Here is a 25,000-nt window from a genome sequence, read left to right as displayed (position 1 = left end):
TGTTTGTTGCTGTTCCCAGTGATGAAAATAGAGCTTCAAAGAACATCTCAGGTCTTCAGCGTAACATTGCATACGACCAATTCAATGACGCAAGAAATAATTCCATATAGTGAAAAAAAATAAATAAATACCACAGCAAGTGCAGTATGTCTCTTCACATAACCTCCTTTTTGAATGGGTGTTCTGCCAGAAACTGTTAAGTGGCTTCCAGCAAATTCATTAAATAACATAAAAGGCAGCAACCTACAAAGCCTTAATCCAAAAAATAGGTCAAGATTTTTAAAAACAGTTTCATTTCTTGTGTCCTCCTTATATATTTTTACATTTTAATTTTAATTCAGGTAAGTAGATCTTTATCCATAAAATATATAACACGCGATTGTGTAGAAGATGCAGTTTTCATCAGCAGTAGTTTTTGTTTTGTTAAAGACTATAGCAGCACAGAAAGGATTCAAATTTAACTCAGTCTCTTTGGAATATTTTCATATTAATGCAGATCTTTCATAGCTGACTCTGAAATCATTTAAACAGCCTATGCACTGCAAGTTTCCCTGTTGCAAAGACAGAGGAAATGCAAACAGCGTTCTTTCCTGCTCTTAAAAAAGACTTTAGCTGACAATAAGCTGTGAGAATTATGAGAATGGTGGTTTAAAAAAAGCTTTCCTAACAAACTAAAAAATGTTTTGTGAGAAGGACAAACTTCTATGGATGAGGAAAATTGCTAGTGTTAAAAAAAAAAAAAACCCTTCAGTATTACATTGCTTTTATTTCCCTGAGAACGTTGCGGAAATTCTCCACACAAACCTCCCTGGTCGGTTGCTTCATTGACGCGAGTTCCCAGGCTTCCTCAAACGTCTCCTCCGAAATATTCACACCAGCATTCCTGAAGATCGTTGCAATCTGTAAGAAATATGTCAGTAACAGTAAGAAAGATTCAAGCAATGAAGTCAAGCAGTGAAGCTGCTCAGGCACACTGTTGTCTGCCATTTCTTACTCATCACTGTCATCGCTCTGTTATTCTTTCATAAATGGAGTCTGGCAGCCCCCAACTCTCTATGGTAAAATATTTTAAAATCTGGCAGACTGATAACAGAAAGACCATAATATGTATAAAAGACTGGACTGGACTATAGACAGTAACTTTGACGGGTATTTTGTTTGTTGAATCTTTGGTTATGTGTTTGGAACCAGAATGGCTCGTAAATGGACAAGAGTGAGGGGGGGCTACGCTATTAGCTAATGCTACCAACCTGACAGTAAGCTGCATCCACAGATTGTTAATTAGTGCTAACATAAAAAATTCTTACTTCAATTTAACTGAAAAATCATGAGTAGAAACCTCTTGGACAGTCTATTAATGCAAATATATTTGAAACATACAGTTCAGTAACTTGAATTAATTGAGGTTAGAAGAGTGTCTTGGCACCTACGTGACACTCAGAGCAGCCATGCACTTAATTATTCCTACATTTGGCGTTTAGTTTAAACTAGTTATTTTTAAAAATGTTCTAATGAAGCGGGAAATTAGCTGTGGATACCAAAATGGTTTATATCTGCTCTACTTTAAACATGAGATTCTAGAGGAGCTGACACACTTCTGAAGCCAGCCTTAAGTGGTCTTAGAGGAACTGCACTTTCTGGTACTTCTGTTCTGACTTTATTTTTCAGCTCTCTGGAAGGACTCCTGATTACTTTCACCATTTCATTTGCATTTTATACTGTATTTCTACACCTTCCAGGGCTCTAGACTAACTTGTTGCCACGGTTGCACTGGTGCGCCTTTTCTTAGGCGCACCAGCACTAAGTTTAGGCGCACCCAAATTTTTCAACTGCATCGCTTAACACCGCAGTTTTACACTTTGCACTTTTTGGGGCGGGGAAATTGCTGTCCATACAGACAATATTGATTTGCAAATGATTAACTAACAATCTTGTCAACACAAAGTTCTTTATTTGGAGCACAGTTCTACAAGAAAGATAAGTTACTGAAAAAGTGCTTGTGCTTAAAATGCTTTGGCACTCTTTGGCAATATTGTAGACAATGTTAAACTTAATCATCACATTGGCCTCCTTTGACGACCTGTTTGCTGCTGCCTGCCACTGAAAGGCAGTGGGGAGAGGGGACACTTGGGCAGTGCATTTATTGCAGCATATGTGTTTTCTGGATACACTGTGCTTTTTCAGCATTCAAAGATTGATGGCTCCGTGTCAGAGCACTGGCTATGAATTTCAGACGTATCAGGCCTTAACTTAACAAAAAAGTTATCAATAGTTCTTTTCATCTTTTCTTATTACCCACAGCTACATCCACTTCTGTCAGGCCTAGGCTACTCACTAAGGCTGCGTATCGTCACTGATTTCTATAATCCATTCGATTCCAAATTACAAGGTCCCGATTCGATTCGATTGAATTTTGACTCAGACAGTCAGAAATATTATAATTCTGATCATTTATCAGTACTGATACATGTGAGACTTTATCAGAGGTGTAGCATCACAGCAGCAGATGCCTTTGTATCAAAGTAAGTGAGGATAAAACACAGAAAAACATGAAGGAGATTTTCCTGGCCTGGCTTTTTCTAGCAGATAACCTTGAAAATATACTGCAGTAGTAATTATGCATATTTTGCATAATTTTAAAAAGTTTAAATTTCTTCAGTATTGAACAGCATAAATTAGGCTTTCTCATCAGAGGTCATTTAAGTAAAAAAAAAAAACAAAAAAACAACAACAAACAAACAAACAAACAAAAAACAAAACAGCGGCCAACAGCGCTGTAAACAACGGTAGACTGTTTTCTGCATTATTCATTCACTTATTATTACCCACCAGAGATTTGAGATGGGAAACTGTTCTTGAAGTACACAGAGAGAGAGAGAGAGAGAACTGTGCATGAAGTGTGATTTTTATCGTGGTGCAAGCAAAACAGCAAAGGTAAGAGGGAATTCATGACGACATTTATTAAATGTGAAGCGTAGTTTGGATCTTGTTTTGCCGCTGGTTCAGTGAATTTGGTTGGAGAGAGACAAAACCTGCAGCTCAGAATCTAGCACAAAAAAGACGTAAACACAAAGCGGACCTGCCGATGTTTCAGAATCAGTGAGCTGTCGGCTTTCAGCCCCGACGGCGTGTCCATGCTGTCAGGTGAGAACGCCGAGAAAGAGAAAGCTGATTCTGATGCGTCGGGTCCACGCTCTGTGTTTACATCTTTGTGTGGAATCCGTTTACCTGCTCTCATTTACTGTTTGGTGGTTGTTCATATAGTTTTGTGAGCTTTAACCTGAGATTCTGCCATTTCTGGCAAAATACATTTATATTTAAAAGTCGATTCACGATTTAATGAATCGATATCGCTTTATTCCAGCTACTCACCTCTCTCTATCCACCTGTACTTTCAAAAGTACACACGAAATTGAAAAATTTGGTCGCATTTGCGACCAAACTGGTCGCACTCTAGAGCCCTGCCTTCAGTAATTTCACATTTAGACGTATTTATGCATGTAATTCTTCCACCATTGGGGGGGACACCAAGTCATTCCTAAGCCAGCCAAGACATGAAATCTCTCCAGCAAATCCTCAGTCTGCCCCAAGGCCTCCCCCCAGTAGCACATGCCTGAAACATCTTTCATAGAAGACCTCCTAGAACCTCCTCAGCTGGCTCTTTTCGTTATGAAAAGTCCCACTTGAATAACCAAGCTGCTATCCCAAAGGCAGATCTCAGCAATCCTTATACGGAAACTCCATTCCGTCGCTTGTATCTGTGGGTACGATATAAGTGTCGGTAGAAATGTACATTGACTAATAAATCGACAGGTTCACTATTACACCCAGCTCTCTCTTCACCACAACAGATTGGGGCTTCAGAAACTGTACCAATCTGTTTGTCAGTCTCATGCTCCACTCTCCCCTCACTCATTAACAAGAACACAAGATATAAGGCTACTTTTGTGCACATTCAAAACACACACATACATTATCTGTGTTTTGGGATGCTCTTTTGGACTTGAGCACATATCAGCTGAGATTGATAATGATCAGCAACTCGTCTCGAGACCCAAGAGGGTATTCCACCCATTTCTGGCTGAAAACTATGGTCTCTGAGTTGGACATGCTGATTCCCATTCCTACCACATAACACTCAGCCATGAACTGCTCCAGTCTAAGCTGGAGGTCACTGTCTGATAAAGCCAACAGAACCACATCATCTACAAAAGTAAAGATGAACTGCTGAGGCCACCAAAATGGAGACCCTCCACCACCTGGCTATGTGTAGATCTTCTGTCCATAAAAACTATGAACAGAATCAGTGACAAAAGGCAGCCCTGGCAGAGGTCAGAGTTCAGCACCCATGAGAAATGAGTTTGACTTACTGCCAGCAAAGATTCTGAATTGAGCTTTAAAAAAAAAAAAGAAAAACTCAAACATAAGCCTTTCTTAGGCAGATACATTATATGGGCCAGACTTTGATGCAGTTAATGAGATTACCCACATCACATCAGTTGTGTTTATTTTATGGAACAGACCCCATTGTTGTGCATCAACCGACCTATAGTGTAATAACTTTTTAACAGAGGCATCACTTATCTCAACTTCAGAAACACAATGCTGTAATAACTTGCAATTTTCCTCTGTGTCAGAAAAAAAATGTAAAATTGTTTCTATCGGCAAATAATAATAACAATAATGTTCTTTTTCATACAAATAATAAAAGATGGTGAGATTTTAAAGATAGACAGTGCCATCCCAGTCTCATCTATTGGCTGTACCTCCTCCTTGCTGCGAGGACAGAAGAAATGTTCCTCATAAACACCTTGCAGGGCATGAACTGATGGATGTAGAAGATCTGCAGCTGTGGATGTATCGCCATAATTGTTTTTGTCACTGACTCTTTTAATGCGAGGAGCTGGAAGATCTGAGCGCACAGATGGGATCCCGTACTTACGTCCATCTATTTAAAGAGAGACCAGATGATGTACAAGGAAGGAAGTGAAAAGTAAGCAAACTACGTAAAACATTTCTAAAATACAGAAGGATGTTTTCAAATATGCACAATCTAAAATATCTCATGTATTAGATTTTATTAAAAATGGCTGGTTTTGATAAGTTGGTACGACAGTGATTTGAACTGTGTCATGAGGAAGATGTGTGTTTAAGAAGAAGTGAATGACAGTGGATTCCTGGTATATTCCTTCCTTAATCTTGTCCAAAGCGAGAGGCAGCTTTAATAGTGCAAAACATATTTGTCAGCTTAAAGTCTCCTGACTTACCTGATGGGAAACGACCAGCACCTGCAGCCCCGATGAGGGAGGAGGTAGTTCTAAAGTGGTCTGGGGCTGCCCTTGTCTGCCTAAGGCTTCTAAGAGTTTTCAGTGAGCTGCCTGGCTCAACAGGCTCCAAGTCCTCAGGATCAACCAACCGACAGGCAGGAAGCTGTGCTGTCAGTCTTTCTATGTCACCTGGAGCTGAGCTGGTTTGACGCTCTGCAGATAAATTAATCAGACCAAAATGTAAAAACGACTTAAATCTGTCGTCTTTTGGCATTCCATATTGTCGGTGGTATCAGTGCAGTTTTAGGTCTGTGACGAAGCATAAAATAAACTGATAGATTAAATTGCCTTCTTCTTACCATTTGTAATAATGCACTGCTCTCGACTGTTGATGGGCATTTTGTCCTTCCAGTTGAGAAAGTTGGCAAACTCCAGAAAGTTGATAAACCCGTCCTTGTCTGTGTCACAGTAGTTCATCAGGTCATCCAGGACCGACTCACTGACGTTCAGCTGGAACTGATGACACACTGCACGCAGGTCCTCTTTGTCAATCATCCCCTTTCCTTTCTGGTAATTAACATAAAAAACAGATTCATAATCCCTATAAACACATTTTGAACATGTAGAATCTGTAGGCAATGGGCAAAATATTTCGTACTGGTTTCTAGTTTCATAAATAACAACCCTTTGAACCCATACCGATTTCGGTATGTGTTTAGAAGTGTGACACAAGTCTGCAAAATGAGAATTAAAGCTTTATTACTTTAAAAATCATCTTACCACAGAGTCACACATCACTGGCTTTATCTTAAAACCAACAGCTTGACTTCCTTACTACCAGCACTTTGACTTATCAAACACAAGTTGGCAACCTGTTGTGAGTCTATTCATACCTTGTCATAATGTCTGAATGCCTTTAGCAAGGAGGGGAAGTTTTCAAAGTTGACCTTCTTGAGGTGATGCCTCACTGCATTCACCAGGCTGCGCTGTCTGTCTGGGCCTCTCGTGTACTGCCTTGGATCTGTGGAGTAGATCAGCTCTCCAATGCCTGCAAAGAAAGTATTTGTTGTCTTCAACTGAAAAAGCTTTTTCTAAGGACACACCACATATTCCCGTATGTAAGGCGGGAGAACATTTTTGTACAAAATTTACCAAAATCATCCGGTGGTAAGACCATTCCAAACGTGTGATCAGGCGGAACAGGCAACGTTTTTTCTCTCCTGAAGAACACGAAAAGAAATGGGAAAATTAAATAAAATCTTAGTGAGATAATTACAGGTGTCATATGTTTCATTACAGACAGTTAAAAAAAAAAAAAAGAAAAAAAGTACTTGACGATAGTTTTGCCCATTTGTTGTGCTATCTTCTCTCTGTTCCCAGATCTCTTCCAAGCAGCTGGATTGTAAAACCTAAGAAAAAAATATGAACAATTCGAGTTGGCTTTCACTTTTTAAATTAGAAGGACAAGGAGCAGATATGCAGTGTTAAGGAAATTAAAAACAAAAAAAATTTGCTGCATGGCCACTTTATTTCAGTGCTTACTTCTGTGATTCCCCCAGCCAATGAAGAGTTTTGCCAAGATTACGGCCATCGTTGAAATGAGGTGTGAGGATCCCAAACCTGCTGTCTTCACTGTAACGAGTCCAGTCATAATTTCTATTAATTTGTTCACCTGGAATGAAGTAAGATAATCACACTGTGGTGAAAATGATGAAATGAATTCCAGAAATAGACTGTTAGTGGAAAGAGTAAAGACAGCATCAATAGTATGATTTTCTTCATTCTTACCAACAAAATAGGCATTATGGCTACGGATGTAAGCATCATGTGCCACCTCAGCTTCCCTCTCTACCTCCTGTGCTGTTTTTGCAGGGTTAATGATCTCACGCACACCCAAACCTTGATGAAAGGAATGGGAGATATTCAGAAAATATAAGAAATATAAAGAAATATAAAAATATAAGAAAACTTAGAATGTAAAACAAAAAATGTAAAAGTTTTAAAATGTTTCAATGACAGCACACACAACCATTACAAACTTAGCCTCCTGGGACCTGGCCTCCACATATGTGGACATCACATTTTGGGTTGTCTAGACCAAAATACTAAATTTTGCTCTACAAGGGCCCGATATCCACTTACAAGGATGTTATACTGCCACTGTTCTATCAAAATTTAAAGCAAATGTCCTCATATGTGGATCTCATTTTTCTTAGAAACAAAACTCAGGTAAAAAATAAAATAAAATCACGTAATCCTTTGTTTTTACATTCATCAGGTCCCAAACAGCTCAAATACCAAAGAGAAATTAAAAATGCATGCCATGAAAGAGTTCGGGTCTTAGGAGGTTAAACCAACTTTCTTGTTGTTTTATTAGCTTTTGACTTATTTAATGTTATACATACCTTTTACTGTTTTTACGCCAAATGTAGTTTTCTCATTATACAATGGGGGGAGTTCAGAACGTTGGACACATGATCTGCCTAGAGGAGCCTTCTTATTTGAGGCATATACAGATTCACTTAGCTCTTGTAACTTCTGCTGGAACAAGGTCTTTGGGGATGGATTTAGCAAGCTTTCACCCTGTAGGAATAATGTAAAACAATTATTGTCGGTCAGTATTCTAAATGTGTCATTGTATACTTTAAATTTTCTATTCAAAGCAACATTGTGCACCAGCTTCCAAACACGGTGACATCACAAAACAGATGTGAATACAGAGAAAACTCCAGAAAGCAAATATAAAAACCATCATCAATGTCTGCTTCTTAATAAAAATTCAATTTGAGGGGTAACATAAAATCATGAAAAAAGCAAATGACGTACTTAGGGAAACCATTATAATACTGCAGTACAATAAATGCCTCTGACAGGGGTAGGTCGTTTTTACTTCCAACATACAAACGTACAAATACATCCTCCTGCACCGCTTCACCTCTAGTGCCATGTGCACACAGGCAGGTTAGAAAAGAAGGAAAATGGAAGAGAATGTCCAATATTAGGCTTTTTCATTCTACGACAAAGCCAGTAAGTAGTGAGCCAGTGCTTTTTCAAGTGTTGTTGATCGTTTTCTAAGTAATCCTAAATTAATATTGTCTATCCCTTATAATTTGTTGACCATTATCAATCTCAGTTGATATGTGCTCAAGTCCAAAAGAGCATCCCAAAACACAGATACTGTATGTGTGTGTTTTGAATGTGCACAAAAGTAGCCTTATATCTGATATCTGCACTCTAAAGCTTGTCATAAATCATGAAGAGCACAAACAAAAGTAAATCATACACATTTGAACACAAACTTAACAGGGATAACAAAAACAGAATAAGTGAGAGCCTCACTGTATTTTAATCCAGGATAGTTTGAACTTTTGCCAATGTTTTTGCCATTTTGTTTTATCATAAATTGATGTACAAAAGGTAAGAATTCACATATGAGCATCCTCCAAATCTTGAAATGAAATCTATTACTACTTTATCAACTGTAAGGTGGTGAGACTTACTTACTTCCATACTTAAGTCACTTAAGTAAAAGTCAGAGTCCAACTTAAACAACAGTACAGTTGTACACAGTTACATACAGGATATTGTTTGTAGTAAGTGCTAGTTTAAGTGCTAGTTCAAGTGTAACTTTTTATTGTGATTGCACAGTCATACTTTGTAAAATAGTGAAGGAAACTGTAGAACTACCATACATCAAAGATGTACAGCAGTATAAACAAAACACAATAAATAAATTCCATATATATGGAATAAAAAATATACAGTGTGTCCAGAAAATTTTATATACTATATTATATGTAATTTTCTGCACTATATAAATACCATTTCATTTATTGTGTCAATTCCATTTAAGTTACATGAGCCTTAAATCCACTATCAAGCAGAGCAATACATGAGTCATTGGTCATGATCTAAACAAAATATCAACCTATCAAATTTCAGTTTAGTTAAAAACCTTCCCTGTTGTCCCTTTAACAATCCCAGGAAGCTCATACTCACAGTGAGGGGTGCTTTGGTGATGACACCATGAACAAGAGTGCTGCCAACATCTGGGTCATTTGCCTTCCCTGTGTGGACTCTGATAGTTCCTGGTCCGGGCTGGTTGCTATTGCGGAATTTCCTCACCACCGGTGGAGTCGTGGGCTTAAAATTGCAGGGAAAGAGTTAACCCACAATTTCACACATTTTGTCTAAAAAAAAAAAATCTGATTAATAATCCCAACAGAGGTAAAACAACTGTTTTAAATTGAGATAATAGATGGAGTCGTCCAAAGAACTTCAAGTTATTTTTCCGGGGGGGGGTTCACTTGGAACTTATACTTTTACCATCATTGCGCCTCAGAACTGTCCCACAATTATCCCCACTTCCGGATGCTCTGAATGCCATGTCTAAACACATAAAAATGAACTCACTCTTTCCACTTCTCGTAAGCAGATTTTGACACTGTCTCCTGGAGGTATTAGTTTCCCGGCCTGCATTAAAGAAAAAAAAAGTCCAGTATGGTTAGTATTAGAGAAATAAAGGTCTATTTTACTAAAACAATACAATAGCAGTACGATAGCATAGGATAAGCTATCTTAAAATAGACTTACCTTCGGTATATTTCGGATTCTGTCGGTACATTTCACTTCGCTAGACGTGTTAATGTCAGTCATAATGAATTTAAATGTAGCCTTTGTAACGTTTGTCTCTAAAGTTTGTCTCTAACTAGGTATGGGACGTTTTTAAGGCCAAACGGGTTTCTATCGTGCTCGGACGCTGAGCTGTGCACCCGTTTAAGTACCGTTGCCTAGCAACATAGTTCAGCAATTCAACTTAATACTGTAGTTTGGTTTAAAATACCTTTCAAGCGAATCAAAGTTTGTGATAACCAATGGGGATACCATGTGAATGACTAACTTGTCCAAAATAAAACACGATGTCTTATGTATTTATTGCTTTGAGTCAGTGGCATTAACCTTGAACCGCAATCCCTGCTTTTAGCTCACTAGCTTAAAGATAACAAAAATGTAAATACTCTCTTTTATTATTTTGGAGACAGACATATTTCAATAAATTTGGTATAAATCCTGGCGTGTGATTGGTTGGCCACCCTGATACGCAGGCGGATTGTGAATTCCAGTCATACGATCTGTCATCATCCTTCGTACAATGCGAAAAGGGAAGTTGAAAGAAGTGGGAGAGCGAGATCGCAGAGCCTTATGAAATCTAACGTTACAGCAGCTGGTTGGATACTCGACACACTGTGAACGTACGTTGAAGTACTGCAAATACTGTCCTGGAGTTACCTTTACCATTAACTACGCTCCTGTTTTTGATAGGTAAGTAGCTAATATTAGCTTTAGCTGACTAGCTGTAGGCTATCTGGAGGGCTCCTCCCGATGCGGCCGCAGCTGAACAACGTTAGCCTGCCCAGTACCTATTATTTGGCTAGCTAACATTAGCTAGCCGACACTGGAAGGGCCGTACAACTTAGCCTAGTTAACGTTGTTCTGCTGATAAATCTGGAGGTATCATCACGTTTAGATCACCCACACATTAGCATTAATCCACTTTTACTATCACAAACAGTTGCAGTCCTCTTTCAAACGCTGCTTGATAAGCTACTTCACTAATTCACCGTCATGGAGCTAACGTTAGCTAGCTGTCACTAGCTGTACACACCCAAACCTCCATCATCTGAGTTTGAGCATTTTCAGAACTTATGTAAGTGTCATATTTATTGCGTATAAGCTTGATTGGTATGCTGCTACCCGCACTCACACCAGCGTTAATCAAGCGAAATCATGCTTTATAACAAACGCAGATTGGGTTTTGGACTAGGCATTTTGAACTTAGGAGCTAGCTATGTTGCTAACGCTAGCAGTTGCTACCAACTAAAACGATCCACTCGGCAACAACACAACAGGTTATTTGTGGTGATCTCTGTGTCGTAACGCGATTTCGACGCTCGAAGTTGACAGCAATTACTTTTGGAGCGATGTTCTGTGTTTAGTTTGATGGTGGAAATGGTTAATGTCTAGGTTACAGAGCTAATCTGTTGTTGTGGCTGTTGTTTGTTTGACTACAAAATCATGAAAGACAAACAACAAAACCACTAAATTAACCCAAATACTTTTTCCCACACATGTGTCCAGACTGGTGCCATAATCCTCTTTCTGTCTGCCTCACGTAGTTGAAGCCACACACACACACGCACACACGTTGTTTGTGTGTGATTGTTGGGGTTTTCGCAGCCAGAACAGTAGTTGAACTTGCCATTTGTAATTGTTGTTGAACTGGTACAGGGTAATAACGTTAGAGACACAAGTATAAATATATGTATGACATCAGTTTCCGAAACTTTGAACATGCTGTCAGGCAAAGTTCTCTAAATCTGTTATTGCTGCTTGTTACTATAGCGGACATCCAACTAATGTTTGTAGCTGAATGAGAGTCCGGTAATTCGAAACTATGTGTAATGTGTCAATTTGTACAAAACTAGAGTAAGTTTCCATTCATGTTTACGGGATCAGCCGTGACATTTTGCCTTTGGATTTGGACTTCTTATTTTAAAAGAAATATAGTTAAAACAACATTATAAAATTTAACAGATTAAATATCAATTGCCCTGATACGCAGCTCTATACGCAGCTCTATGCATTTAAAAAAGTAGTTTCCGGGAGCTTTTTATGAAGAGTTCTAAAAGCGGTATTTTTAGATTTAGGAATAGTGGTGTGGGTCATTAACCAAAGGCTAAAGCTGAATAATTTAAAACACTGATCAATTGCAGGGTTTGTCCTGGTTCACAATCTGCCTTTTAGGGTTGACAGTTGGTCTGTGTATTGATAAAATGAGCATGTTACATTACTTAACCAGGGGGATGCATTTCCCTTTTTCTTTTTTTTGTTTCTTTTATTTTACTTTGGTGGCTTCCAGAGATTTTGTCCTCTCCCCAAAGTGTATTAAATACAGGAAAAACCCTGAACTGGCACTTTGGTTGTTGCAGGGACTAAATGTTTCGCAAAGGCAAAATTACTACATAAATTCTTATTATCTTTAATTTTTGTATCAGTTAATAAGATCTTCTTTTATAATGACACCTTGCTTTATTTTCTTTCTCCTGCTCAGGTGTTTTTCTACAGTTTTTCAAATCCCGGGGACGAGACCAGACAGTGTGACATGGCAAGTAGAGGCGGAGCCACGCGACCCAATGGGCCAAACGCAGGCAACAAGATTTGCCAGTTCAAACTCGTGCTTTTAGGAGAGTCCGCGGTGGGAAAGTCAAGCCTTGTACTTCGTTTCGTTAAGGGTCAGTTTCATGAATTCCAAGAGAGCACAATTGGAGGTACGTAATCCTTACGTCATCATAAGTCAGTGTTGGCGTGTTTGTTTTTGCTCTGTGAACAGGCCATCTCTGAGACTTCCAGTAAACCACATAATGGAATATTTACTAAATGTTATGCTAGACAACATAATGGCTACATGCAGATAGCTGTACTAAGAGTCATAGTCCCAGAGCCTAAAGTTCATTTAAGAAGTAAGGCTATAGAATCAACACGGTGTGTTGGAGTAAAACAGAGAAAATATCACCAGGGGAAACTGGAACTCCTCAAAAGAGCACGTAGCCAGTATGAGATTCAGTTGGGAAAAGGGGGAATGTGAGGAATTGTCAATATAAAAATGCCTTATAAGAACAGGCAGCTATGCAAATAATTTGGTCCATTAGGTTAATCTCACCCTCAGCGCTAGGTGACACCTTTACTGTACTCACTACTGAAAATAATCAAATCATCCTGCCATTCCACCGCTACTAGTCTGTGTCCAAGGCTGTGTGTTAAGATAAAAAAAAGTCCTTTACAGTCAGTGGTCTGCTGGCGTTAGCTGATTGGGTAAAAACAACATTTAAGTGTTATTCACAGTTCTCATTTCAGTTAAAACGGAGCAGAGTTTTCAAACTAAGGTTTAACATGTGGTTTAAAAGTGCCTTTGAGCAAATCACACCCATTTTGATTGTGGATGTTTAATGTCATTCCTTTGGTTTCCAACATTGGGCCATGTCACCTTGACTGAAACACATTTGTGTAGCTCAGTATTTAAAGACCCACTTGTCACTGGTCCGTTTGCTTTGTGCCCCTGCAGCTGCCTTCCTGACTCAGACGGTATGTTTGGACGACACAACAGTCAAGTTTGAGATCTGGGACACGGCCGGTCAGGAGCGCTACCACAGTCTGGCTCCCATGTACTACAGAGGTGCACAGGCAGCCATCGTGGTCTATGATATTACAAATGAGGTTTGTCAGATTCCAGGCTTATGTCGCACCTGTTTTCATTTACCTTTGCTAGCTCAAACAACTTTGCTGTCGAAGATGAGGAAGTAGTGGGGCTTTCCACCTTAATATTTCTAAGCAGTGGTTAAGCTAAAAACAGAACCTTATTTTGGTATCCTGACACATTAAGAAATGACTCATCACTCAACAGACAATGTTTTGCAGACAGTGCTTAGACCTTAGATGTCTCCCGGGGGCATTGTCAGGGACGGGTTACATGTCAGGATATTTTCATGACAAAGAGAACATATTCTCTGTTTAATATGTAGACTGTGTGTACGTTAACGATTTGTCCTGTTTCTAATGTTTGTCTGCTTCAACAGCCCTAGAGGGAACCTATTATGCTAATTTCCAGCTTCATGCTCCTATTCTTAACTCAGAGTAGCTTTGTGTGATTCATAGTTCCAGATCCTCCTTGTTTACCTTCTGCTGGACATTAGTGGATGTAACCTCTCAGCTCTTCTCTAGTCTAGCTGAGACGAGCTCTTTTAACTTGCTTCCTCCGCCCTTTAACAATAAGAACTTAATTTGTGTAGCACCTGTAAATGCAGAGTTTACAAAGTGCTGTGACAGCCAAGCAAAAGCAGAATACCAAATTCAAACAGAAAGTTGGACATTAGGTGGAAAAAATTAACCTTAAAAATGGAAGAATTTTAGCAAAAAATATGAAAGAAAATTAAAAAATGAATCTCAAACAATTCTCATTCCTTGTAAACAAAACGTTCTAACAGCAGGTGGGTGGAGTTTGTGTTCAGTCAGAGCTGTGGGCCTGATGTGACCATAAGGCTGATTAATACTGACAACATACAGGACCAAGAGTAGAAAGGGAGTGGCTGAACAGAGTAACCTGAAGTCTGAGATTTGGGCTCACAGGGATTACTTTCACAAATGCCGATGTCCATTTTTGTTTGTACAGTGGAGATCCAGCATAACAATATCCAATGAGAGAAAAAAGGAAAAGCACGATCCATAGCATTTTAAACAAACTGATAAATAAATGAAACAGCTGCCAGTAAGAGAGCAGCTAATCTAGTTTTATCGTACATATCATATTACCTGAAAGTTGCATTGGAATTGCTTCCTGGCCTCTGGATGCATGACTAAAATGTGGATGTAGAGAGACTGTTTTTCCTTTCGTCTACTGTATGTATGTGGATAGGTGTGGGTCATTCTTGTGTAAAAGCTAATACAAGTCAAATAGAATATAGAACTGATCAGAGTTTAAAGTCAGCATTATTCTCTCCTATAGGTTTTACTTTAGTGACAAAGTCAGTAGAAATGTCGTTCCCCTTATCTTTTAATAAAAGCAAAGCACAGAAAGCTATAAAGCGCTTTGACATTTCTTTATTATTATTAAAGGTGGTAATCTTTTAAAGCACAGGTGTCGAACTCCAGGCCTCGAGGGCCGGTGTCCTGCAAGTTTTAGATGTGTCCTTGATCCAACACAGCTGATTTAAATGGCTAAATGACCTCCTCAACATGTCTTGAAGTTCTTCAGAGGCCTGGTAATGAACTAATCATTTGATTCAGGTGTGTAGACCCAGGGTGAGATCTAAAACCTGCAGGACACCGGCCCTTGAGGCCTGGAGTTTGACACCCCTGTTTTAAAGAGATCGGGCTGAATGCAGCATTTGTTTATTGTGCTGCATAAGTCGTTGTAGTACAGCCTCTGCACACTGTGATGTTTACTGTAATATCTCATCAAAAGCATCAGTATAATGATTGTGTCCCCTGGAACTTTCTTTAAAAGACAGACAAATCGGACATCATGGGAAAGTCTCCCTGTTATCGTCCATCACACAGGCCTTATTGCTATTTTCACTAACTGAGCCCCTCCACTTACCCCTCCCTGATCTGTTTTCCAGGAGTCATTTGTACGGGCAAAGAATTGGGTTAAAGAGCTTCAGAGACAAGCCAGTCCAAATATCGTAATAGCCCTGGCTGGGAACAAGGCTGATCTTGCAAACAAGAGAGCACTGGACTTCCAGGTTTGTCTTCTTAATTAACTTCAAGATGTGAGCAGAGCCGCAAAGTCATCGTCAAATAAAGTAGACTTTGTGGCAGGATTTGTTGAAGCTAACAGTAAATAATTCTTGTAATAATTGTCGTTAATAATCTGCAGAGAGAAAAACATCCTCTGCTTGGAACATGCCTACTTGGCTTTCTCTGCTGCTTCCTTGCTTTGTCAGTTCAAACTATGAAAAACTAATGATTTTGGTGTAACCTTCACAGGATGCACAGTCATACGCAGATGACAACAGCTTGCTTTTCATGGAAACATCAGCAAAGACCTCTATGAACGTGAATGAGATTTTCATGGCCATTGGTAAGTGTCTCCACCGCAGTACTTCAAATATGAAGTGAAATATTGCTCGTGACCTTCAGAGCCAGTCACTAGCTGTAGTATTTAAGCACACTGAAATGTCTCTGAAGTATCCTTACTAACAGGAAATGATGGTGGCTGTGCACCTGTCGTGTTGTGTAAATATAATATTGTAGGATTCATCTCAGGGTGTGCATTTGTATGATAAAGTGCACAAGAGGCTCTTACTGCCTTCATCCAAGTGTGCATTTGAGTGCAGGTTGTGTAATAATAGGCTACCGTAATGCACTACTGGGCAGTCGGTTGTCTTCAATCCATAAACCTGGCAAATATTAAATGAGTTTGTGCAGTATTTATATGCAGGTGATCATCTGTCATTAATGAGCTGGATCAATAATGCAGAGTGTTAGCAAGAACCGGCGGGTTTTAAAGTGAACTGTGTGGTTTGTTAGCAGCTGCTAAATGACTCGTGTATTCACAGATAAATGGTGGATACTTGTAACGCAGGATGTTTGCAACTAGGTCCATAGCAGTTAATCCATCAGGTTCTGAAATTATATGTTGTATAGTGCTCACTCAGTCGTCCATCTTTATCCCCGATTGTTAAAACTTTGTCAGCAACCTCGAGTAATGTTGCATTTGAACAGATATTGTAATCTGAATCTAGTTTTGGTCTCAGAGTGGTGACGCGTGGCTAAGCTTTCATGTTGCTGAAGGAAGTTTGAGAGATGCAGTCGGGACTGTGATGCAGCTTCTGAAAGCTTAACTATATTTAGTTGAGTTTTGTATTTATTTAGTCTACTCGGTGGAATGTCTTGCAGAATATGGTGTGCCAGCTGGCACTGTAAAATGCAGTTTGAGGTGTAATCACTGAGGCAGTACACAGTTCGTCCACCAGAGAGCGCTGCCAAGTTATTTTTAAATTGCGAAAGGTCTTGATTAGTTGCTCTCAGTTCTATGGAAGTGCTTTTTGCTTTTTCATGCAGATGTTTTAACTGATGATGGACACATTGCCATAACTGTGTGAGAAATTCTAAACATTTAATAGGCAAAATAATTTATTATCAGAAAGTATTTGAGAAGACCATAAGCGGATCAGTCTTTATAAAAGGGAGGGGAAAAAAATGGAAACCATTTGGCTGTGAGAGCGTCGGTGCCACTGAGGTGTAGGACCACACCCATCTTCCAACTAAACCTTCATTTTGATCCTAGCCACACTCCTCTAAAGTGTCATGACTAGATCATGGCAAGTTATGACGTCGTGTTGACAAAATCTATCCCTGGACAAATGAACACCTGCCAAAGTACTTAGAGACCTATTGTAGTAAGAACTAGCACAAAGGTGGTTTTCACATGTGGCCATGATGAGACAATGACTCACCGAGTAAAAACAATACCAGTCATGTCTGCATGGCTGGTTAGCTGCATTCCTGCCCTGACATTAGCATTGTTGCAACAGTTGGGGTGTGACTGTTCACACAGACATATAGGCTGTGCCAGAAATCAGTGCAAGATACTTTTCAGGGGTTTTCAAAAATACATTTTAGGGCTCATATTATTTGCTTAGTAAGTTAATTAATATCTCAAAGCGACTTCTCATAATGTTTCTTCACCCTGACACGCTGCTTTGGGAAGGGAATTTGGACTTTTGTGGAGGGGCAAAAACAGAGAGGGAGGTGGTGACAGCATTATTGCAAAACCGACTCGAACATGAAAGACATTTTATCTCGAATATATCTCTGAAAACTAAAATTACAACTGGAAAAAATTATTAGGTATTATATAAAATATATCAAAAATAATGGGCTTATTTGAAGTTACTCTTCAAATAATTTTTGATGTAATCACCTGTCAGGTTGTGGTCTTTGCTTTTCTAAAATTTCTGTAGGTGCATTACTGATCCACTGTCTTTCTCACTGCAGCAAAGAAACTACCCAAGAATGAGCCTCAAGCAACCGGAGCCAGCACCGGACGGAACCGGGGAGTGGACCTGACAGAGACGGCTCAGCCCACCAGCCGCCCCTGCTGTGCTAACTAACCCAGCTCTTCCTGCTCATGCTCCCCACACAAATGCCCTCTCCTCCTTCTGGCTCCTCCCTACCTTCTCACCTGAACAACATCTGGACATCGGGCTTCTTGGCTTTCTGACGTCAGACCTGACTTCAACCTCACTCCCCTGGAATAGCTAAAAGACTCTGTATAGCTGCATTTCTAATACTTTTTTTTTTTTTGATGTCCTCTCTTTTTTTTTTTTTTTTTTTTTTTTTTTTAACTTTTTTTAAGAAGTGTATATCAGTATAATGGATGCATGTATCACTACAACGCCTAAAGAAAAAAAAAAAGACAAAAAAAGAAAAACACATTTTTATCTCATATTCACTTGGAAGACTAACCCTGGTTAAGAAAGATGAGCGAGTGAAAAACCCGTGAGCGTGTGATCATGTTTTGTATGAGTTTCTGATGAGAAGGTGTTGCCTCATTTGCCACTTGGCAGGGTCGGCTGCTCGTTGCCCGTGTGTGTGTGTGCGTATGTGTGTTAATCTTTTTTTGTTCGGGGTTTTTTTTTTTGTTTTTTTTTTTTGCTCACTATTTGGAAAAAACCAAATTGTCCCCATCTTGAGATGCCTGGATTCTCAGACTGTTTGTTGTGAGCCACTTGGGTGTCTCAGTGGTGCCAGGAAATGATTATTGTGCAAACCAACAACCCTTCCCTCCCTCTTCACATCTGTTACACAAGAAGATGCATCCCTCCAAGACTTCATTTAGGGGAGACTGTGGAAAATAAATTTGGGTACTGTTTGGTGTTTGAATAAATTCTAGCATGAAGAAGAAGAAGGAAAAAAGAAACGGTCTTTATACACATGTGACTCCTCAGTATGTGCAGCCATGTATAGAGCAACGCTTGTCAGATTTCTGTACATCATACCCAACAACAAGCCTTCGTGGTGCCGAAAATGTGGAGTTTGAACAAAGAGGACTTGAAAATTTGACCTAAAGAAGGCTCTTATGTTGTCATCACAGTGTCATAGTAAAAAATTGGAGTGACGTAGAGAGAGAAATCAACAGGAAACTGTAAGAGTGCCGAACATTCTGTTTTGTGTTTTGCAAAGACTTGAACGTATGACTAGCGATATGTTTAAACTTTCAGCTTATCTAATCTGCTCTGTTTCCATTCAGGCCAGTAGTCAACCTGCATCAGTTTGGGTAATGTAGATGAAAGGAGGGGCGTAGTTTTAAAATTTCAGACAGCATACAAACAGAAAATTGGACTATCACCCCATGTCACGAGTCTGTGGGGGGGGAAAAACGAAAAACTCTAATGTTGTTATAGGGTGCAATGTCGCAATGTTGTCTTCTTCCTTTAGTACAGCTTGCAGAGCTCGCAAGCTCACCAGGAAATTTATCTAGAGATTCCGAACAATTGTACAGTTCAGTATAGGTCTGCGTTTTTTTTTTTCTTTTATCTTTTATTTACATTCTAGACCTTGTCACAAACTGGTCAAATGTTAAGCAGTGGTGGTCTTTTTAGGTATATGTAGTGTTATTAACAAAATCCCTCTCTGGTGTCTTGTTACTTTTCTCAGAAATGGTCCATGGTCGTGTTTGAAAGGAACTTTTATTGCATTGCACAGTGTTGATCATGTTTTAATTATTGATGACTGCCCTTCGATTTTATATGATGGACTGTATTGGACTTGCTAACCTTATGGCTATAAGGAAGTAGCATAATTAACCTAACTGGTGGTCTCTCTTACAGCTCAATGAATTTTAATGATGTAAAAACAGCATTACTAGTGATGGGCTGATCAGTTTTGAGTGTCTGAATACAACTTAATAAATCCAATAAAGAGGTCTGTTGTACAGCTTTTTGCTCTGAACATGTTGTGATATGAGGAGCAGTCTGACACTGCATGTCAGGCCCATATCCTCGTGAGTATATGACGCAAAATGTCCAATTTGGCCACATCTCACATTGAGTCATAAGGAATCTCAACAAAAATGACTGGATCTATATAAAATACTTAATAACTCATAACGTTCTGTGTAATCCTAATAAACAGGCAAGTCAGACCAATCACAATAACCTCTTTGGCCTATCTTAGCTTGATGTCAAACAGAACTGACACTGGATTGGAGGGATTCAGAGATTTGGAGTCATACTGGATTTGCTTGAGTTGCTCTTTGGATGTGTGTACATGTACCTGACTTATTGGTTTTTGCATACAAGCCAAAGCAAGACGATATCACTTTGGCTTATGCTCATCTCCTGCAATCCAAAGACATGCATGCCATGTAATTGATGGTGTGAAGTTGACTGTAGGGATGTGAGAGTGTTTATTGTCGTCATTTTTCTCTCTGTGATGGACTGGAAACTTCACCCCCCCCACCAAAGGTCCTATTACACCCCTCCCATTGTAGAAGAGTTTGTTAAGGTTTGAAATCATCATGCGTATAATTACCAGGTAATTGTTTTCTAGCATGCCAAATAAACTAAACACAAGCTGTCAAGATTAAAATGATGGGTAGAATATCAACTTTGCAGGTAATTTTGTGAAATTAAGATACTGAATGCTGGATGTTATGGAGACACAAATGTGTGATGTGTCAGAAGACCTGACCAGTGTTCTGCATTATCTAAACCATTTAAAGTCCACACCTCTGTGGCCAAAGCATTTGGCTCCTTGTATGCATATGCCGTCAGCTTTGTTTGGTTTTTGTAGTACAACATGCACATGTGTAAAAATACATCTATATAAACATTACTGATACTAACATTCATATTTTTTCTTATAGACACCATATATACTAAAAAGTACTTTCAGCTGTTCCCCCATTCACAAGGTCAGCACGCAGTGACATATTTGAGGTGGCAGAGTCCTGATGGCCTTCCCGACACACCTTCCAAGGAATTTGCATCTCCCAGGATCAAGTGAGTAAGCTCCTGCTTGTTAGGTAAATGTGTAAACCACTACACTATGAAGTCACTTATATACTGTACATATTACTCATATAATTATTCTAAATATGCAATAATTATTATTCTGTATATTGGATATAAATAATTACTATATAAGTTAAAAATTCCTGTGAATTTAGCTGTGCATCTCAAATCAAATCAAATCACTTTTATTGTCACATCACATGTGCAGGTACACTGGTACAGTACATGTGAGTGAAATTCTTGTGTGCGAGCTTCACAAGCAACAGAGTTGTGCAAAATACAATAATGTAAAACAAGCAAAATATAAAAATGGCTAATCTAAAAAGTAATAAATATATGTACAATATGTAAAGGTATATACATTACTGAATGTGTATACTAAATATGTTTTTCTACGTGTGTGTGTTTTGCAGTGACCCACAAATCACTTGACATAGAAAAGGTAAAATAAATAAATAAATGAATAAGGCTGAGATATCCTGGTTTATATATTCTGTAGTACAGGTCAGCATCAAAGTCTCAGTCATTAAAATCACAAATTATTAAACTGATCTTAGTTAAGTTTAATTACAATTTCAATCTAGCGGCAGAATGACTTGCAGCTTCTTCAGGCTGCAAGTCAAAGTGATAAAGTGATACATTTTGATGCGTCATTGCTGTGTGAATGCTGCATCTTTAAAAAGCTTTAAAGTGACTGGTTATGTGTATGTGGCTTTTACTATATGGTTAATATTACTAGAAAAAGTGCTCATGCACTCATCAGTCCATTCATTAGCTACACCTTGCTAATGCCATGCTGGTTCTTCATTTGCCTTAATTCTTTATGGCATAGATTCAGCAAGGTGTTGGAAACATTCTTCAGAGATTTTGGTCCTTCTTGACATGAGATCATCACACAGTTGTTGCAGATTTGTCAGCTGCACATCCATGAACCCCTGTTCCACCACATCCTAACGGTACTCTTATTAGACTGAGATCTGCTGACTGTGGAAGCCATTTGAGTACAGTGAACTCACTGTCATCTTCAAGCACCAAGGTTTCATAGAGGCATAGACATGGTCAGTAACAATACTCACGTAGGTGAAATGATGCTCTTTTGGTACTAAGGGGTTCCAAGTGTGCCAAGAAAATATCTCCAACACGAGCATCCCCAATATTTACACCAAATTCTGATCCTACCATCCAAATGTACATACCTTAGGTTACTTGCTATCAGTTGAAGAAGTCCATGTCTGACCTCTGACATCAACAAGATATTTTCACCCAGAGAACTAACGCACACTGAATATTTTCTCTTTTTTGGGCCATTTTCTGTAAACCCTAGAGATGGTATGCATGGGAAAATCCCAGTAGATCAACATTTTCTGAAATCCTCAGATGAGCCGTCTGGCACCAGAAACTATGCCACTCTAAAAGTCCCTTAAATCACATTTCTACCCCCATTCTGATGCTTAGGTTAAACTTCAGCAAGTCTACATGCCTAAAGGCATTGAATTACTGCCATGTGATTGGCTGATTAGATATCTGCGTCACTAAGCTGTTGAACAGGTGCACCTAGTAAAGTGACCGGTGAGTTCAAATGTAGTCTACTGAGGTCAACAGCTTTGTTTTGTACACACATATCAAATTTCACACCTCCAATTTGTCACACTTGAGCTTTGAGTTTTGGTCTACACCCATCCATTCACACCACCATCCAACCAAATTTTCTCACTTGAGCTCACTTCTTGTCACTTCCAGGCCCGTGCTTCAGTATATATTCCCATCTTCAGCCTCTTCTCTCAGCATCTTGCTCGATGACATCCTGACACTTCAACAATCTCTATCCTCAAAGTCCACATAGATGAGTCATCTGAACTCTCAGCCTGATCACGTTTGGATAGGACTCAAATTACAGTTCTTAAACCTTATTAACAGCTTGTTCATCGAGTTCTGCCCACACACTGCAGAGGCGAGAAGCGGCAGATAGAGAGAAGGGTGGTAAGGCTGTATAATACAGGGATAAATATCCAAGTAAATTGGAGGCTAAAGTGGCAAAAAACCTCTTGGAGAACTTGATGATGCTCCTCAACTTGACAGCACTGTGATAAAAGGTTGATTGAACAAAATTACAAACCATTCCCTACTGGTACAAAGTCAGTCATTTTAAGATTTCAACTTTCACTCCAACATTATGGAGAAAGAGTTTGCTTTTGCTTCTCACAGTATTTCTATAAAGTCTTGTCAGTCCACTGAACTGTCAGAAGTTCTCAGAAGCACTGTTTCTTCAATTGTAGTAAAATTTGAAACAATGTATATTTTAAGATACTCCTGCAGGAGGTAGAACAAAGCACAGCCACATTTTTGCATATTCTCAAAGGTGTCTGAAGGAATTTTAAGCAAATTGTCATTTAAAAATATTTTACTGTACAATCAGTTGCATCAACAGATATTAAAAGAAAAGAAAAGAAAAGAATAATAGATAAATACATAAGTACAAAATAGTGCCAAGCTGTTATGATGTGCTCCGTCTGAACTCATGTTAAAAATGTGGATAAACCAAATGATTCACACTGCATTATGTCATTTCTAGCATACTAATTATACACTAGTTATGTATTTTACTTCATGTAGTAAATTATTTACTCAACTAATGTATAAGATAAGTAATAGGTGGTTCATCTTTCGATTGGCTTTCAGAAGATGGGCAAGAAAGTGACTTGTCCATAGTGTTGGCAGCAGAATTGAGTCCAACAGCGTGGAAAAGTAGAACTTAAAGAATAGACTAGAATCCCAAATACAAAAAAGACATGCAGACAGACAAGTGGAGGATGCCAACTATCTCACCGACAGACCACAGTACGTCAGGCTGAAGGACATCACGTCTGACACTGTGGTCAGCAGCACAGGAGCACCACAGGGAACTGTGCTGTCCCCTCTTCACCCTGTACACCTCTGACTTCTGCTACAACTCTGAATTACACCATATTCAGAAGTTTGCAGATGACACGGCCATCATGGGGTGTATCTGGGATGATCAGGAAGAGGAGTACAGGAGTCTAGTGAGGAACTTTGTCACATGGAGTCACACCAACCACCTGCAACTCAACACCTCAAAGACCAAGGAACTGGTTGTGGACTTCGGGAGGTCCAGAGCAGGACCTCCCGACCTCCCAGAGCAGGTCCACTGCCAGTTCAGATAGAGGTACTCATATGTGGTCAACACATATGAGTACCTCGGGCTGTGGGTGGACAACAAACTGGACTGGTCATGCAACATTCAGCACCTGTATAAAAAAGGCCAAAGCAGACTGTATTTCCTCAGGAGGCTGAGGTCTTTTAACATCTGCAGGAAGCTCCTGAGGATGTTTTACCAGTCGGTGGTTGCTGGAGTACTTTTCTATGCTGTGGCGTGCTGGGGGAGCACCACAGCAAAGAAGTGACAGGTTGCTTCTCCCAAAGTCAAGAACCAACAGACTTAAAAACTCCTTTGTCCCACACGTCATCAAACTGTTTAACTCCTCTCTGGAGGGGAAACAGGAGGACAAAGGAGGGGGGGGGACAACTAAGCTGTAGTGCCTTTTCACTGTGCAATACTTATTGTTAATATCCAACGGTGCAATAGACTCACATACTTGAAATACTTGATCACAGATTCTCATATTTGAAGCTTCTGCCTTTTGTACCTGTATGTTTGTGCTGTTGCATTCCCTCATGGATTTTTTAAATTACATTCTGGAGTTATCAGCTCGGGCGTATTGTCTACATCTATCAATAAATCCGCTTATGCAGTGAAATATTTTTATTCAAGAATACATTTCATAGTTGTTATAAGTTGAAAAATGTATCCGTTAAAAAATAATTTCTGTGCTTTTTTCTGCTTCTTTTGGGGTTTCTCTTCATTTCTAGAGTCAGTGTGCAGCACTAAACCTTATTTACCTCACTGAAATGCTTCAACTCAAGTATTGATTTAGAAAAATAAAACAAAAATGATTTTTTAATATTGCATCCTCATCAGCCAACGGAAAGTGCTTCGAAATAAAAGAAAAGGTCTATAAATCTATGACATCTGGAGGAACTCCGTCTGCTGATGAAGTCTGATTGTTTATTCGATCAATGTCTGTATAACTGCTATTGAAGGGACTTGGTAGTGAGATTGCAGTTTCCAGTGGCACAAAT

The 25,000-nt window shown here is 39.2% G+C and overlaps 2 protein-coding genes across 2 annotated transcripts; one reads left to right on the top strand and one right to left on the bottom strand.

Moving 5' to 3' along the window:
• Positions 1–753: 753 nt before the first annotated feature.
• efhb (EF-hand domain family, member B) lies at positions 754–10,053 on the bottom strand. The gene is made up of 13 exons (XM_063487848.1): positions 9,861–10,053; positions 9,681–9,740; positions 9,267–9,410; positions 7,673–7,850; positions 7,056–7,166; positions 6,810–6,939; positions 6,599–6,676; positions 6,420–6,487; positions 6,161–6,315; positions 5,627–5,834; positions 5,268–5,480; positions 4,767–4,948; positions 754–900 (listed from the first exon to the last, which is right to left on the bottom strand). Exons 1-13 carry the CDS (start codon positions 9,921–9,923, stop codon positions 754–756), a joined length of 1,737 nt encoding a protein of 578 aa, XP_063343918.1. The 5' UTR covers positions 9,924–10,053.
• Positions 10,054–10,394: 341 nt separating this feature from the next.
• rab5ab (RAB5A, member RAS oncogene family, b) lies at positions 10,395–19,751 on the top strand. Its single transcript, XM_063487007.1, has 6 exons — positions 10,395–10,589; positions 12,379–12,595; positions 13,390–13,541; positions 15,443–15,565; positions 15,810–15,903; positions 17,823–19,751. Exons 2-6 carry the CDS (start codon positions 12,430–12,432, stop codon positions 17,936–17,938), a joined length of 651 nt encoding a protein of 216 aa, XP_063343077.1. The 5' UTR covers positions 10,395–10,589; positions 12,379–12,429; the 3' UTR covers positions 17,939–19,751.
• Positions 19,752–25,000: the final 5,249 nt, after the last annotated feature.

The sequence above is a fragment of the Pelmatolapia mariae genome, linkage group LG10_11 (assembly GCF_036321145.2).
Source record: "Pelmatolapia mariae isolate MD_Pm_ZW linkage group LG10_11, Pm_UMD_F_2, whole genome shotgun sequence".
In the NCBI taxonomy this organism is placed as follows: domain Eukaryota; kingdom Metazoa; phylum Chordata; class Actinopteri; order Cichliformes; family Cichlidae; genus Pelmatolapia; species Pelmatolapia mariae.
Note: the sequence above shows the minus strand (reverse complement) of the source record. Positions and strands in the feature narration are given on the sequence as shown.